This window comes from Semicossyphus pulcher, unplaced genomic scaffold, assembly GCF_022749685.1.
Source record: "Semicossyphus pulcher isolate SPU_LCO1_2020_fin unplaced genomic scaffold, fSemPul1.0.p SCAF_5, whole genome shotgun sequence".
NCBI classification, from domain to species: domain Eukaryota; kingdom Metazoa; phylum Chordata; class Actinopteri; order Labriformes; family Labridae; genus Semicossyphus; species Semicossyphus pulcher.
Window position 1 is genome coordinate 21322613 of NW_027211726.1, and position 18479 is coordinate 21341091.

Genomic DNA, 18479 nt, shown 5'->3' on the forward strand with positions numbered 1-18479 from the left:
AAAACGGTGAATCAATAAAATATAGAAAAGGGAAAAAAATGGGAATCTACACACAATGGCAGCACACTCACAAGAACAGACATCATTATCAGAACACCTGAGTATGAAAAATATGAATGGGGGTCACATTGGGACATCTTCCATAACACATGTGCATAGAGAGACAACCCACATGAGTCCTTACCTCTGCAGATGGGCCGATCGTCACTCCAGCCTACATAGCTGTCAGTCACTCTGAGACAAGTGATGCTCTTTGAGCCCTGCAGTTCATATCCCTCGTCGCAGGAGAAATGCACTATGGCTGCTCGCCTGCAGTAAAATTGCATACAGGGAAAACACATCAGCATCTGTGTAGCAGTGAGAGTCCAGATGAGATCAACAAGAAAAATGTGAAATATGTATATATTATTTTCACTTCTCCAGCTTTGATATACTAAAGTTCCACATTGTGGGTGACTGATGTTACCCATTTGTCTGTGTTACAGTTAACCACAGACAGAGACAATATCTCTGACAGGAATGAAACTCCATAATCCCACCATAGCACGGAGTCAGCCTATTAGTGTGCAGCGGCTTAAACGGTAGGATATTTATGTTAGTGTACACATACAGTATCTCTCTCTGCTTTGGAAGCAGCGGCTTCATAGGGAATGACATTGGGTTATATGCTGTGTGCGACAGCACATTTCCCAGACCCACTTTTTTTTTCTCTCAGCTCACTGTAGAAAAACTCAACTGAGATAAAAGTTCACTCATCAATGTTGAACAGGGGAGATAATGATGGAATAAAATGGAATTAAATGTTAGAAGCACAATTAAAATAATGTGGCTATCGTCACATTCTGACATGCATTGACTAATGAAGGTTGTCAATCATTACAACAGTAAATTTTACACGTTAAAAACTAAATTAAACTACTATTTCAAAGAGACCTTGGGAGTAGAAGTAATTAAAAGACTTATTATTTAATTTCATGTGGAATAAGTGAAGCGACAATGAAATAAAACATTAAAAGTGGAAGAAAATCTTAACAGTGAAGTGCCAAGGCACTTTATTACCACTCGAACGGGGTAATTAGGCCTCGAGTTGAATGAAAAAACTGGATGCTTTGTGTTGAAGTTATCTATTTGAAATATTGTGCCAAAAGTCACTTAAAATGAGGATAGTTAATATAATAGCTGCAACAAAGTACAGAAGAAGAAGAATTACCTTGACATTCTTTGACAAGCAATATACATTTAGACTATATAACTCAAGCTAATAGAGTCATCACATTATAGAGCATCACTTGACTCAACAGAGAGTGAGGACTCTGAAACCTGATGACCATCTTTTCAAACTGAAACTTACTATAACTCACGTTGTGTTAATCATCCTTTTCCTGTTCAGGAATCTTATCTATTCAGGGAAACTTGCCACTTAATTAACTGCTCCAAAAGTAATTCTTCCCTTGCTTTTACCTGAAGTCTGAGCCTTTTCTTTTTCCCCGATCTGGGATCCCCGGATCTGGACACATGTTGTGTCCCTGCGCTACACCCATCTGAGACACTAATGGGGAAAGACAGACAGAAAAAGAGAGTACAGATCAACAAAAGGTCCAAATAACAATGTCTCTACTGAAAACGTTTTTTTTTTTACAGCCACGCTGCGTGATTTCTCTCATTTACATTTTCAGTCCCTCACCTTAAAACCATTCCCCTAGAACACAGTTTTTCTCCTTCTCATCTCTTGTTCTTCCTTCTTTTATATCAGTAGGATCCAAATCAGCAGCAAAGTTCATTTAAATTCATATTTTTGAATGAAGAACTCATATTAATTTTCTTTGTTATTTAGCACATGCTTCAAAGAACCTCCAACTAAATTTGAAAGCTGATAGCCAAATAAGAGCCATTAATTAATTGTGCAATTAATTATCCGACTAGTCGACTAATCGTTTCAATAATCGATGACTAGTCGACTATCAAAATAGTTAGTTGCAGCCCTAGTTATGAGCTTGTGTGTTGTTTAATTTTTTCCCTCTGGTGGTCAGTGGTCACTTAATGCTGCGTTTTCATTACAGAACAAAGATACAGATAGAAAAATTGATTAGCAGAACTTAATGAGCACTTACACCTACTGTAGCCATTTCCTATTCTCACGTGAAGTGAAGTGAAGTACTTGATATTTGTACTCTACTAGCTTTGCACACATCACACATTTGGCATTCACCTTGACCGTTTGCCTGCTTAACATTTCTTACCATGTACATCTTATCCCAGTGCACCTTCCTAATCGTGATTTTTTCAGACATGTCAATGGGAGCAAAACTGTGAAAGGTTACATGCCAGAAGGGGTCAGAAAACTTAGCCAGGAGAGACCATTTGACCGAGGGGAAAGGGTCAACGGCCTGCAGGGGCAAAGCATAGCAACACCTGCTCTTTGGCCAGGATCCCAGTTTAAAGCAAGTTTGCAAAAAAAATTTAAAAGGCAAACAGGTTTCAGCAGAGGTAACGAAAGAAAAGGCAGGATAATAAAGTACAAATCTATTTTCACTCAAAAATCCATAATGTGCCTGTATTTCCATTAGAGGACACAGACACACAAATTAAGCAAAATAACATAAAATACTAGAAATAGAGAAACGTAAAGTGGGAGAATGTAAAGTGGAATTACAGGCATTAAAGCCATGCAAATAAAGGTAAGAAGAGAGACGTAAGTATAGAAAGCTGACGATAACGTGGGAGTTAGGAGTGGATAAAATTAATCGGAATTGGCCTTGAGGCAGGATTAACGTTAATGCACCTTTTTTTTGTTCGACAGGTTGTTCTTAAACCCTTCAACATCCATCTCTTTGTGTCATTTCAGTCAGGTGACTCATAGCTGCAGAGCTGATAATGTTACAGAGAACAAGGGCAGGGGAGACGGTCACGGCGAGAAGAGAAACCAGTGCAATCACTGCTGTCCGTTTGCTATTAGAACGGCATCTTTAGCCCAGACTGTGCGTCCTTTGTCTCTGAACCTCTTACAAAACCCAGCATTCACTCTGGTGTCTTGCCAAGGAGTAGAGAAAAAATATTCTGAATGACTTTGAACGAGGGTTAACGTGAACAGCTGAAGGACTGTTTGGCATCTTCTTCACTAGTTGTGTGGAGTGGTTTCATATGTTTAAGACCCATTGAATTCACAGGGTCGTTTCTTTCTTGAATTAACCTTTGAATTAATTATTTATATATTTTATTTCTATTAAACAAAATGTTCAGTTCTTACTGCAGCTATACGAGCTGCTTGTCCTTGGGCAAAATACTTTGTAACACTGAGGACACATACGATAATCTGCATGATTCTGCAGTGCAGTGAGAAATAAAGTGGCAATTCTAGAACAATCTTAGAGAAGCAACTCGCCCCTGGAAAAAAACACTGGCTGTCAAAGCTGGTGTTCTCTGTAATCAATAGAAGCAATAATATTTGAAATTGGCGCCATAGCTGCGAAGAAAGTTGTACAAACAGCTTGTGGTTTCGCCCATTCTACACTCCTACAACACCCAGCATGCATTGCGCCCCTCCCTCTGAAAGGAATGGCCCAGCGAGAGACAATGGAGTGAAATACTACCGTTTCACTGCGGGCAATGGCTCAGAGCAGTGTAGAATCCGAAATACCACGAGAATATATCGGTGGATCGTCTAAAAAATCTTCGGGTCTGCAGTCTACATTTCAAACCTGATGATTTTGAATGACATCGGAGGCGGGCGTCCTAGATTGAGGAAGTGTAGTTTAGCGAGCTCCCTGGCCTCGGCTAGATGACGCGTTTTACCTAGTCTGGCAGAGGTTTTCCAGGGCACAATGGAGAAGCGGATAGCGTCCTCCAAAGGCACAGAGCCTTTTCTAAACCATAATGGCATTAGCTCCCCATAATAGCATGATAGGACTGAGGTTGAAAATCGGTGAACTGGCCCTTTGACTTTGTGATATAATCAGTAGAACATATATTTGAACTTTCCTCAAAAAGTACCTTGCTTTCCCTCCTTGTGTCACTTTTCTTCTTAATCTTTTATTATTCATTTTCTCCTCCCTAACCCACAGCACATTGCACTTAATAAGTTCAAGAACTCATTTTCAGTTTGACAGTTAGGGTTTGTGACTTACACACTGATATCTTGTGGTGATTGTCCTTGCTGGGCAACATCTTGACACCTCGAGACTTAAGTTCTGTCATCTTCTTCACTGTAGAAGGAAAAAGGCAGAGAGATGTATAAGAAGTGCAATAATGACACCCACACAAGTGTCTGCAGCAGATACAGTGCATTATATATACTGTACCATGCACCATTGCCTACACCCACTCCAATTATGTTCACAGCAGTTCTGATAAAGCAATTAAACAATAAAGAGCAAAAACCTGCCAACACTGACAAATAAGAAAATGACCAAACTTTCACTGACAATTAAAAGCAACTTCAAAGGATCTACATTCAAATGTTTTATGCTAGTCCATAAAAGTGAGTCATTTAGTTGACATAGAAAAAGACAGCTCAACTACTGATTATTTCTTGCAATCCGGCAGATAGAAGGTGGCAGGAAATAACGTTAATATTAGATAATTAGGATTTGAAGACAGGGTATATAAGGAGCTGAATCACTAATTTATATACAAGGGGAAAACGAGGATTAACTTATTGAGTTTTATGATAATAGCAGAGAAAACAAAAAAAACAAAGTAATCATAGCAAAGTAAGAGGCTCATCTAAATGCATATTTATTCACCAATTTCAAAAACACCATCAGTATTGTCTGTGCACCCCTTCACACTCATCCTATTTAATTACTTTGACGCTTCCTGACAATGGAACTTTATTTGTTTTGCACAGATGTGTTTTTATTCTTTGCTCAGTTTCAGCTGCATTGAAATTCACTGGGAGTCATGTGTCAAAAAGTCTGTTTTTAATTTGTCTGGAACAAGAATCACAATAAAGCCGCTCCCTTCGGATACCTGAATCAGAAAATGAGGAGAAAAAAACAGGTAACCTGTATACTCGCAGCCTTTTCTTTCCATATTCTACGTGGCTCTCACTCTCTTATTTCTCTCTCATCCCACTGTTGAGGTTTCCAGAGGATGGCTAGAGTTGACATCCTTAGAGATCACCTTTTTCCGTGGAGGAACTAATCATTTTCTCTGCTCATCCCTTCTCAGAGCTGATCCCTGAACCTCTAAGAGTGATGGGATGGGAAATGGATGCACAGGAGGGACAGGATTCTGTGACTGTGTGTGCACAATAATGTGTTTGCAGAGCCTGTTTTTCAGTTTCCTGAAAGCAATCGCAACTTCTCTGCCAAAAATAGAGAGATCATTTTGCTTGTTCTGAGTATATTCTCAAAACAGGCAAAATATTGAAATAAGGCGTTTAGGAAAGCTAATTTACACTATAAACAGAATTAACTATGTCAGTCTACATAGCTGGTTTTTTTTACCTATTGGACTTCCTAACATATTGATTGTTTTCATGGTCAGTTTGGTCTTGAAAGTGGTGAAGTTTAAAACACATTGGGGTCTCACTAAGTGTCATTCCTTGGGAACAAGAATTCACTCAGCAAATATCATGAAAAATTGCTTTTAGATTATGAGATATGATTTTGAACCCTCCATGAAAAAGCTCATAAGAGTGTCAAAAAGGGTGAGTTAATTGGCCCTTCGCTAAGTCCCGCCCCCCTTGGTTACTGTTGCTTCGCCTGTCAAGATTTCGCACCGGCATGTATATATTATGCAATTTTCAACTATACCAGTGAGAGACGTTCCGAGGGAAATAATAGCACATTTCTGGAAAAAATAGTTCCCAAATATCAGAGAGAAGTCGACAGAAAGGACGACAACACGCATTTGAAAGCTACATCCAGAATATAATTTGTAAGTGAAGTGTTCAAGGCAAAGGCCCATCGGTCCCAATGCAAGCACGTCTTGACAATTCATGCTAAGGGAAATCATGAACAGGAACAACAATGTTCTTGCACAGCAGGGTAAGTCAATATGTTGTTTTATTTTAAGCTAATGTTTAGTTATGACTCCCTATAACTTTTATTATCTGATATGTTTTAGCCCATTGCTAACAAAACTAAATGATCCCACTTTTTCCTTTTGTTTAAAGCGCCAAACACTGGTTCACCTAAAGGCACAACAGGAAAGCCCAACAAAATCCTGTACAAGTTTTCCGCAACAATGGCACAAACCAAGGGCTGGTAAAATGAAGGCTGTGCAGATATCATCAGGTGTTGTAGCGAAGGCCAGACAGGATCGCAAACGGAGACTAGTGGTCTGTCTTCCACAATTTTTAATCCATGACCCACATCTCTACTCTTGAGAAGCGACACCCCCCTCTATACTTTGAGGATATCTGCAGATGCGATATGCACACAATTTTGGCATTTCTCCTTGTTCTGAAAGCTTGACAGGCCTCCCGCGCCTAGTTACGGGTGCTAACGTAGGATTGGACAGTGGCCGTTCAAGGGAGGGGCTTAGCGAAGGGTCAGTTGTCTGGGGAGTACAAATGAGTTTCATTTGATTTGAGTTATTTCTTGTGTGCATGTGGAACCTATATTTTGAATTTGGCACTAGAGAATAGTTCAGTGGGTCACAATAATAAAAGACTTATCCCCATGGGTAACGAGAACATTAAAATCAAATATCCTTGATATCCAGCAATTATAGGGTGATCCTTCTGACGGAATAAAACACAATGTGGTTAGGAATTTTATCTGTGGTGTTGAATTTTTAATGAACATCCCTTTCAAATAAGAAAAGTCCATTTTTCTTACCTTGGTACTGAGCGCTGAAACCTCTCAACTTGTGGTTGCCATCCGAGGTAAAGTGCAGTCGCAGCCAGTTCTTGCTGCTGATGATGGGGGAGGGAAGGTTGGGGCCAGTGAACCTGCAGACACACAGACAGAGAGTAGAGAGCCTCAGATTATTGGCATCTTTGCAGTAGTATTCAGCATACCCTCACACATTTTTAATTAAAATGTAAAGTTAAAGAGTAGTTATGTAACAATGGTCTTTCTCGGTGCATGGTCTTATTACACTTTAGATGGTATTCACAGCCTTATGGACAACATAAGCTAAAATATGTTCCTGTGTTAGCTACGTAATACGCTATGGTATGATTCAGTGGAATTGATGCATCAATCACGGCTATCTGATAATAGAATTTGATTTCTCAATCATCTTTTATTCACTCTATACACTTACAGATTGAGAAAGGGTTGTGTGCTTGCTTGTGCCTCGGTTTCATGCCATAAAGCAATTATGCAATCCATCAGATTTCCAATAAAGTCAAGCCCAATAGCTGACAATATATTACCGAGGCTGGCAGAACCTGCCAGTCTTCCCACTGATTGTCTTGTTTGTTTATGGTAATTGTACTAATGTTTCAAAATTAATGTGGCCATGACTGCGAGATGTTAAAATGCTTCACCTTTAAGATCTATTAAAGGGAGGGTCTGGTACTCAGGGGGAACTTTAATGTTAACGACTCTTAACCAAACTGTGACCCAATAAAAAATGAGAGTGGGAAAGAGCAGCATTGGCATTTGCAGAAAAAAAAAAGAACACACTCCTTTTATTGGTTTGAAAAAAAGCAACGGTGAATTATACTTCACAAACACTTATAGTGCCTCCTGATCTGTATGCTAATGAGGGCTGTTGCTTACCGGGCACTTCTGCAGTTGTTAAAGCCAAAGTCATTTGGGGACACATTAAGTTTTATCTTGAGACACACTAAAACAAGCACACACAGTCTTACACACACACACTTTTACACTCAGATTTGCATGAATTCCATTCCCCATCTGTAAATTACAATTTCCAACTATGTCCACCTCATCTTCAACACCTACATATCCGCCACACTCTATGGAGTGGATAAATACTAAGGTACACCTCCACCCACCTCCTATTAATGCCATTGCAAGGGACAGGAGGTAGCAGCAGAGACACAGTAGAGTGTAAATAATTGAATAAAAGTCTGAAAAAGATGTATGAGATATACTGTACTATGCAAGCTACTAACAATGCAAGCAAAAAACTGTTTTGTGTTCTGATGCCACGGGGACAAAAGAATAAAAGCTTTAAGCATACAGCTCAAACCAAATAAGACAGGGATGTACCGTGAAGAGATTTAGTCTAGTGAGGGTGTTTATGGAAAAGCGTGACTGACTGCACTGAAGCGCTCTCTTAGGATCAATTAAAAACATGTCGTTTTTTGGATGTAGACAGATTTGGCTTTTATTCTGATGAAAACGATGCACCGTTCATTTAGTTCTGGCTGCAGTGGGGCCACAGCCTCACCATGTGGCAGCTCAGGATTTTTAGTTAAGCTGAACACAGCTGAAGGGTCAGAGGCAGAGACGGAAAGAGTGGGAGATATTTTTTGAAGAGTTTAAGGGCAGCATCAATGAAGAACCAAAAGGGAGAAATGAAAATAAGAAAGAGAAGTCACGATGTCAGGGACTTAGCTTTTTCAGCCACACTGCAAGCAAGCGGCAGAAACATGGAGCAGAGAGGAGAAACGAGAGAGCATCACTGATGAAGCTGTCATTTATTGCTGCTTTCAGCATGTAGCTGCTGTGGCAGTAAGCAATGCCATGACCTCCACCCTTGGTTCAGAGATTTGCACTAAAGAAGGCTCCATCAAAACAGATATGTTCAAGACACATAAGGTGAAGGTCAGGAGCATCGCTGGGGTTAACTCTATTACCCAAACAAGCAAAGGAGCCCATTTTAATACTAAGTCAGAGGTCATAAAGAAAACTGAGTGATTCAAGAGTGTGAAGGCGTGCGTCTGTAAGGTCAGTGTTGTGAGGGGTTTGCTGCTTCTAATTAAAAAAAAAAAATTTAAAAAAAATAGCTCTCCCTGCAATAACGGATTATAACCCAGGAGAGACCTACACAGAACACTGTTATTAAAGCAATACGATTTACAGTTTCAGAAGTTTCAAAACTGTTTTTTATCATTATTTATAACCTTACCTTACCTCAGGGTAAGGTAGGGTTAGGTAAGTAAACACCTGCCTCCTCATGTGCCTTTCGAGCGAAGATGATGATCCAACAGGACAGTTTTATGTATAACTCTTTTTGTTTTTTTCTATATAAGCTATGTATGAGAGCTGCACGATACTGGAAGAAACATACATTACGATCTTGTTGTTCTACTGCTTCCTGTCGGCACACCTCGCGTAACAGAGCTGCAATCACAGATAATATCGGCGGGACGATCAAGGCTCTGTTAGGCGAGGTGGTTTATAAGTGAGAGTGTTACCTTTAACAGCAGCACCTTGTCCTGGTGCTTGTTAAATCCTGCATAAAGGGACAGTTCACGGAGAGATGCGTTTAATTTTAGCGGCTTCACCTGCAGCACACACACGACGTGAGGTGGTGTGTGACGACAGGAAGCAGGAGGCGCGAGTTTACGTTTACAGGCAGGTGACAGACTCTGCAGCTCAGCTTTACTGATTAGCAATGAGACTCAAAAGGTCAAAGTTTCAATACATTTTTCAACCATAGTCCAACATTTATTAAACGATATGCAACCTCTCTCTGTACAAGTCTCTTGTCTTTTTTTTATACATCTCTGAACATGGGCTCAATTAAGTTATGTATCTGCTAGAATTACTAGTTTTTTCTTTGGAAGCCTGGAAGCTGTATGGAATAATGAAAAGAAGACAAGTCATTTGGTTCGACACCAGCCTTGGTTTCCAACAGCAAGAGCAGGACTGATAAAGTGAGCTGGTAAGCCTCAGGAGATGTTTTATCACTGAAGAGAAAAGGAAAGATGAAGCATTGAGAGAGCTCATGTCGTGTCTGGCACATGTACGTTTGGAGCTGTACTACAAGGACGAAGAGTACTAGAATCACCTTCGGCTCTAAAACCCTTGGTAGTAAATCTCACACTAGAGAATTACAGTATCTGATTGCCGATAGCGAAACCCTCATGCACACACAAGAGCCACCAAACACCAGTGCCAAGATTTGAATGCAAACTGCTCTGTTCAGCTGTGTCGAGTTACTCCTCTTTCACCACAGGGACAAATTAAAACTCCCCTTTGGATTAAAGGGCAATTTGAGCTGGAATCAACTTCCATTAAAGCACAACAAACAAACTGGACCGACTTAAGATTCTGATAAATCGGGTAGTGACCGAGGATAAGGAACTGATGGGTCTGCCACTAAGGATTAGGCGATTAACGAATACGGGATGAGGGATGTACAAGCCAGCAAAAATAACATGTTGACCCAAAGTCACCTCTGCCTCTTCCCTTTTCTGTGTGTACCTCTTTTTTTGCTGAAAAACATTAAAGTTTCAGGATGAAAGTGACCGTGGGGAGCAACAGAAAAAGTCCTGAGCTGGCTGATGGAGGTCTCCTGAAGGGTGTTCAGGCTACTTCCACAGTTCCTTTTTCACTTCACCCCGTCTCGCTCTCCCTCTGTCTGGCTGACCATATTAGATTTTATGCGGAATTGTCTTGAGAGTGCAGTGCTAAATCAGTTTCCATTTCCAGGCCCCAAAGCTCCCCTCAGTCTGAGTCAGACTTTTGATGATTGTCCAGGACTTGCATTTTGGGCAAGCCAAGGTGACGGAGGCAGCCAGTGGTGATCGGGACTGAGGGGACTAAGCTGTGAGCCACACACTGACACACAGAGAGCCTTATGCTAAGTTCTGTTGCAGATCTTTTACCTCAATTTACATCAAATATCATCAACTGTCATAAAAAATCCAAAATGGTTTCTGGTTACACAACAGCTCTGCGGGAAGCTGGGAGATTTGCAAATCCCTGTTGCTTAGACTTGTCTTTCCGCTGTCATATTATGATTGAGGGTCTTAGGAATACACCAATCCAGTCAAAATCCATTTACGTAACAGCAGCAGAGATACTTTCCATAATGATGTGACTCATTAAATTGTTAATGCCTTTCAGGATTTTGAACAAAGGTCGTCGTCATCAGGTAATTCAGCAACCCTTCCCAGCGGAATTAGTCTTTTTCTCCTTTGTACTCATCGTTTCATGTCATCTGTTTTTTTGTTCAAGGGGCACGGTGTCAAATTACTCGGCGCATAATCAGTAATGGGCGGAGTTTAGATGTCAAAGGTGCCGAGCGCTGCATTAAGATCAAACGCTTTAAATCACAGCTCAGCGCATGAATTCATTGAGATATAACATCTGATGACCGTGTATGTGTGTCCATGTGTGGGTGTTTGTCCGCCGGGGAAAAGAGACGGTTCTGGATGGAGAACGTCCCCGTTAATTGCAGCCACTACGGCAGATCAATCAGAGCTCTGCTCAGTATGCAGGTCCTGGTCAGTACAGCAGACCAGAGGTCACAGTGACTTTAAAGCCAAAACTTTCAGCATGTTAATGAGGCTATGTGAATTATAGCACAAGCCGCCCTATCCAGATGTACATCCAGACACCCACACACACCGCCACCACCAGTAAACATTCACTATTACAAACACGTACAGTCATTTCTCTCTATCATTCTCCCTAACACACGAACAATCCCACACACATACATGCCACATCCTTCTGAGGTAAAACTAATCAGTGCAGAAGACCCTTAAGTCCAGAATGGCAGTATTAAAGTGCTGCCAGTGGAGCTGTGACCTTCAGATGTAACCGAGACCAGACGTACACTGGGGGTTCAAATAAACCACCAGAGCCCCCCTGCTCCAAACAACACAGACCCTTCAACACTGTTCATTCATTTCTTCAAATAACAACCACCCAGGCAGTAAAAACCCATCAACCTCACACTATAAGTTGGCAGTAATGTATCAAGGGAGGCCTTCAGGGCAGTTGTGTCTCCTGGGTCTGTGCTGTACTGGACTGAAGGTCTGAGTGCTAAAACAGGGTATTGCAGAGAAGGTTGAAACCTGCGGACCCGTCAGAACCAACAGGTCTACTTTTTCCTTAGACTCCCATGTCCAACAGAGCCAAAATGTCTGTTCTTCTTCCTCTCTCAGCCCCGATGTATTATTCATAGGCAGACCTCTGGCCCCATCAGAAAGCCTTGTTAAATCTTCAGAGGGATTCTTTTCTTCCTCTTCCCACAACTCATTTTCTGCCCTCACAGAACATATAATATGGACACTTACTGAAAGAACTTTCCTTTTGGGAGGAACAACGCACCAGCCCTCATCTTGGCTCCCTTTACCTTCATTTTTTATTTCTTTAAGCCTATATTAAAGCTTCCTGCAAATTCACTTTTATGTTTGAGTCTTTTTAAAACGGTGTAAATACAGCGGATGTTGAAACCCACCTAAAGCTCCGGATAACTTCACGGGTACAACTTCTTTATAACCTTGCAGTGATCTAGCTATTCATAATCAATCGTCAAACACAAACTTCCTCCCCAATCGACTCAGATCTTTTTTTCAAAGGCAGACAAATATGAGAGCGACAGTGCTTTGATTTACGGTTTACTCCTGCAATTCTAATACCAGTGCAAATTAAAACTAACCTTATTGGCTACTCTGCCATGCACTTTCATTCCCTTCACCAAAGAGAAATGTATAGTAGCCACACTAGCACGTCTCATGCTGAATGAGTGGGAACTGATTATCCTTACAAGGACGTGATATTCACATCTAACAATGTGCCATGTCTGTCAGGGACATGAGCACAGCTTAGGTCATGGCGAGGATCTGTCAAGTTAACGGTTGGAGCAGTGTGAAAAGGAGGACCGTCAGGTGAAGAGCAGGTTTAAGTCAGGTCAGCAGCAGTTCAGGATGGTGCAGAAAAACAGTCATCCTGATAAATGAACAGATTAAACCCATATGAAAATATACCAAACTAAAGCTCTTAGGAGTGGTACATATAAGCCTAAACACTGGTTTAGCTGGCTGACCAGCTAATGGATTTTCCCAGTCATTAAGTGTTGCTGAATTAGCTTACAGTTCATAGGCTGAATCTATGCACTTTACACTTAACTCAAACTAACGTCTTGTAGAAACTCAGCTTTCTTTTTTTTCTTTTTCTTGCTGCAATTTAGTTTAGTCCAAATTTAAAGTGCTAATCTCGAAGATTTTAGTTTTGTTCTCCTTGGCGGCAGCTATAGCCATAAGCACTAATTGCGGGAGCACACTTCCCAGATATCCAGACAGTGTTGAATGTGTGACGTCTACGGTTGGCTCCGGAAGTAACTCTTGATTTCCCTCGCTGACGGTCGCTTTCCTTTTTAGACTGTTTGCCTTCATCTGAGTGTTGAATTTGTTCATTGTTCTTTGGATTTTCACTCATTGTTAAAGTTGTATCTGTAGTCATCTGACAGCCAGTCCTGATACTGCAAATGCAAAGGCTTTCATTAGTGGGCCATTGTGCTACCTCATTCAGCGATAGATAGTGGCTTAACAGACTAAATCTTCAAGAGAATTATTTTAAGGTTATGATGTCAAAAGATAATGTAAAACACGTTTATGCCAAGACATTCAAATAAAACATTATCAAAATAAAAGCCAGACAAAATCTAAAAGTCATTGCCAAACCTCATTTTGAGGGAATCCGCATAAAAAGCTTGCTTCCCCAGCCATGACCTTTCCACTGATTGAAAAGTGACAGGGACTATTGGAGATTTTTTGATAACAAAAAGCCAACAGACAAGCAGACGAAATGGGGCCGAAACATAAACTCAAGCAGCTCCATTCATGGGGTAAAAAATTTAGTGCCACTTGTTCCGCAATTGATCCCAGCGTCAGTGTGATTTATTACTTCTGTTCAGAAAGTCAAGGTGGATGTAGGGAAAGTCACAGAGAGCAAAGCAATAGGAATAAACTGCTACCGAATGGACTGTGGAACAATGCTGATGAGGAAACTCTAATGGTGTAGATTATCGAATGTTTGTCTTCAACAGAATGACCAACACAGGCGCAAATTACTTGTTTGACTAAGATGAAGCTGAAGGCAAACACAGACATTATCAAACTAGTTCCTATTCTCTCCTTTTCTTCCCTTCTGTTTAATTTCTGCCAAATCCAGCTGACATGGTGCTCCAACATCTTCACCAAGGACAGTTACTGAAGACACACATACATCCTCATACACAACAACACACACCATCAATCACTTCACACCTTAAAACCACGTGTGCACATGTGTGTAATCGTCTGCGGGCCGTATTGGATCTGTGGTTAACAGGAGAAAAACAAATGAGTTTCCAAGGTCGCTCTTAAAAGCGGCAGTGATAATTGAGGCCTCTCTGCAGATCCATCAACACAACAGTAAACAAATGCCAATAATATCCTTGGGCCGATCGCAGGGACAACATCCCAACATGAGGCTTGAGGAGATATAGACGGAGAGAGACGCAGCTTCCACCCAAGTGTGATGGAGGAAGGCCAGACAGAGAGGCAGACGGTGAACACAAAAGTTGAGGGAATAAAAAAACCAAAGTGAGCATTGTCAAAAATGAATCATTCTCAAGGTAGTAACAAACCGCGACAGTATGCGTAAGTCCCACTACATCAAAGCTCTCTGAATGATTCTGACAGCAGCACTTCCAATGTTCAAGTAACCCTTCTCCCTCACTTAGCTGGCTGGGCTGTATGACTGTCCGGATATAAATGGCTTTTGTAAAACATCGAAGGATTGGCGTCAATGACGGATGAAACCAGTGCCAATGACTGCAAAACAAGCACTGCAAAGTGAAGCTTCTGGTAAACTGCTGTGATTCTTCCATCACAATTAGACACGATTATTGCTCATTTATGCCAAAGCTCAAAACCTATTTGGGACAATTATTTTTACCTGGAAAACGGGGGACAAATAGCGAGGACCAAAACCCCATTCAAAACCACAAGTTGTTTTTACACTTACTTTTCTGTATGGATGAGTGATACAACCCAGTATGTATAAAATAACGTTTGCGTTAATCACCAACCATTTGTGCTGGTAGGCAGAATCTGTTACCTTTGGACATAGCTTGGCTAACTGTCTAGCTGCACTAGTCTTTACGTCACGCTAGGACTGCATGATTATGGCCAAAATGCTAATCAAGATTATTTTGATCAACATTGAGATCACGATTATTTATTAATTTTAACAACAATCTTTTAATGTACTTTCACATTTAAATAAACAAAGCAACGCTTTCATTTGCATTTGACGGAGCGTACCAGATAAGTGTATTTTGAGGTCGTAATGAAAAACAACAAAGATGCATTCACGAAGACAGCAACATATTCTCTTCCCGTTTTCAACAGCTGCTGTAACTACGACAACCACAGATGCACTCGGCTGAAGGTCTCCAGTTAATATGGTCACTCGTTGAACTGCAACACCGGTCTCTGTTGTTTGCTCTTCCACTCTTAACTGCTGCGGCAAAGTAGGTGCTCATGACATGATATACCAGCTCCCCCAAAAGTGAAGTCATAATCTCTTGATTGCCCCCTGGGCGAGTGGCTGTTAGTTTAGGGAGCACTTCATTTGATATGCAGCAGAATTTTCTGTAGGCGGAGGACACATTTTAGTCAATATCGCAGTCAATCAATTATTCAATCGTAGGAAGCCAACATTGTGATCGAGATTAATATTTGATTAACTGAGCAGTCAAGCTAAACCAAGCTAGCTAGCTTTATGTTCACTGTACAGTTATGAGAGTAGTATTAGGTTTCTTATCCAATGCTTGGCTTGTATTAGTACATTACCCAAAATTTTTGAACTATTCCTTTAACAGAAATAGAAACCATTTTTAGTTAGGAATATGCACTATCAAAGCAAAGAGGAGTGACATTTTTGATACACTTTTCATTAATATAAAAAAAAGAAGATTCAATATCAGATCAACTGTTAGTTTAAGATTGACACCTATGCTTCGATTGGCTTGTTCTCTCTCACCCCCCGCTTCACTGTCTCTGCTCCCCCCTTGTGGTTTGTTTGTATGAGCTGTTAGTTGTCAGAGTGAGTCTGAGATGATGCAGTATGCGAGTAGACAGGTGAAACCATGCTAATGATATTGAACCTGGCAACACTGTCAAATCCTCCAAACACAGCAAGCACACTGATCCCTTGATAGCAGAGCATCCTTAAATAACTACATTGTTATGATAGGAGAGAAGCATCTGTTTGTATTTATTTGTGTACGTGTGTGATTTTATATCTGTGCCCAGTTTCTACAGGGGTGAACATATGTCAACAGAAAATATTCAATGTCAGGTGCTAGCTTAACAGATCATAAATGCATCATTAATAATTTTGTCACACTGCCATTCAGATCATTTTGCTATTATTTACAATAGAACTTTCTAAGTGAATGAGTCATCCCATATATTGATAAATTGTAAAATATGTTATTCTTGTGATGCACCTTTAATTACATATATAAGTTTCTCCCATGGCTGCTGTTGGTTTCAGGAAATGTAAAACGCATGCATATTTTTATTTTTATTTTTGGAGGTTCATGTGGTCATTAAATGCATGCATGATTTAACAGCAGCCCATTAGTAACAGCAACTTACTGGCATTCATAAAACTAAATGGCATATAAACCTATGTTGCTATACAATCTGCTCCCGTGCACTTTTTATAATGAAAGCACTGAATAGTGCAGAGTCAGAATTTTCCTTTAAAAACAATAACCCCCCAGGCTCCTACATATTAAAGGGTAGTGCAGTATATAAAGGTCGACGTAAACTGTAAAGAGATAATTAACAACAAATGAGTAAGCATACAAAGTAATACCGATCATTAAAGTCTATCTATGTGTATTTTGAGGGGCAATTTTGAAGAAATTCAAAGTGATTTTGGTTTATTTTACCCCTTTTTACTGAAAGAAAAGAAGATCCTTGCAGGATGGTGTTTTTAAATCAGCCGAGAATGAGTGTGAGGAAATAGACTAGCAGAGAATTCATGATAGGGAGACATTTTTACCACACCAAAGTACTTTGAAAAAAAAAACACCATTACTAAAGTTGAACATCATTTTTTGGATTCAATGGCTACCATCCACACACTTCAGTTTTTCTCTAAATCACCCACTCCAGTGTACAGCCACTCTTTCAGCTCTTACACCTCCTGCAATGGTCTCCTTTATCTTTTACTATTTTAGTTATCAGTGATTTCTTACTCATTTCCAACTGCACGATATTTTTTGGCATCTTTTCAGATGGACTCTGAAGAGGATCTCTGAACAGAAATATATAAAAGTAAAAGTCTATTTTGTGCCAGTGTTATGTTGTCGATATCACCAACAAGGACGCAAAGTCATTTTCCTCAACTCATTTTTTTTGTGCCATCACCTCTTCCAGGATCCAAACGCTCCCCCCTGCACTATAGTGGGTGGAGTGGAGCACTTTGGATTTTGCAGATCAGGTGGTGTAGAGATGTTTTTAATGCTTTCTGGCAAGAAATGTGCTTAAGTTAGCACTCACTTACCAAGCAAGTAGAGTAATTTGTGTTGCTATCATTGTTGAAAGGTTTACAGTTTACAATGAGCTCTCATGTATGTTATATTTGGAGGCTTGTATTTCAGTGTAAGCCAGTACCTATTTTAATGATAATCAATATACACTAAACAAAAATATAAATGCAACACTAAAACTGCACATTTTAGAGTGGCCTTTTATTGTGGCCAGCCTAAGGCATACCTGTGCAATAATCATGCTGTCTAATCAGCATCTTGATATGCCACACCTGTGAGGTGGATGGATTATTTCGGCAAAGGAGAAGTGCTCACTAACACTGATTTAGAAAAAGGCCTTTTGTGTACATAGAAAAAGTCTTAAATCTTTGAGTTCAGCTCATGAAAAATGGGAGCAAAAACAAAAGTGTTGCGTTAATATTTTTGTTCAGTGTAAATTCTATAATGCACTGAAACCAGGGAGTGCGAGGATGGCGTATTTTTAGCACAAACAGCGATTCTTATTATAATTTCCTTTTTGGTTGATTCAATCCCTGAAGCTTTCACACAGGAGAAGGAATGAGTCAGTTCTTTGGCGGTATCTAATTTGAGGGATGCACTGTGCCGTTCTTCACACAGGTCATGCATAGCAAACAGTTAAATGAAAAACATTTTATTGTAATACTAGGTAATGTATTTGTAAGATGTTTTTGTGTGAACTTCATTACCCACGGTCAGGAGTGTTTCCAGAAATGTCAAACCAACTTTAAAAGGGAAATGTATGCGTCCTGAATGCATATTTGAGGTGTATATTTGTGTCTGCCACTCTGCTGTCTGAGGATCAAATCTATTTTCTACTCACAGAAGTGGAAATATTTCAGCACATTAGGAAACTGTTTAGTGCTTTTAAAACGGATGAGAGGAATTGATTTGATTATAGGATGATCAGTCTTCTCAGCCTCTTTTCCAGTTTGTGCTGTTCTCCACCAGAATGACGACTGTGCCTCTAGTCATCATACGTGTGTTCTGCATTTGTTTATGCAATAGATGTCTGTATTGAATCAGTCACTGCAACAACTCAGAATCATAAAATCATGCAAGGGTTTGTAACAATACATATGGTA

General features: G+C 40.2%; 1 protein-coding gene across 1 annotated transcript in view; it reads right to left on the bottom strand.

The window, feature by feature from the left end:
- Positions 1-18479, bottom strand: part of csmd2 (CUB and Sushi multiple domains 2) — a 253256-nt gene that overhangs the window by 124738 nt on the left and 110039 nt on the right. Inside the window, exons 6-9 of the mRNA XM_069682020.1 lie at positions 6786-6898; positions 4125-4202; positions 1462-1549; positions 185-309 (exon numbers count right to left, since the gene is read on the bottom strand). Coding sequence (XP_069538121.1) covers positions 185-309; positions 1462-1549; positions 4125-4202; positions 6786-6898 — 404 coding nt within the window. The remainder of the gene's footprint in view (positions 1-184; positions 310-1461; positions 1550-4124; positions 4203-6785; positions 6899-18479) is intronic.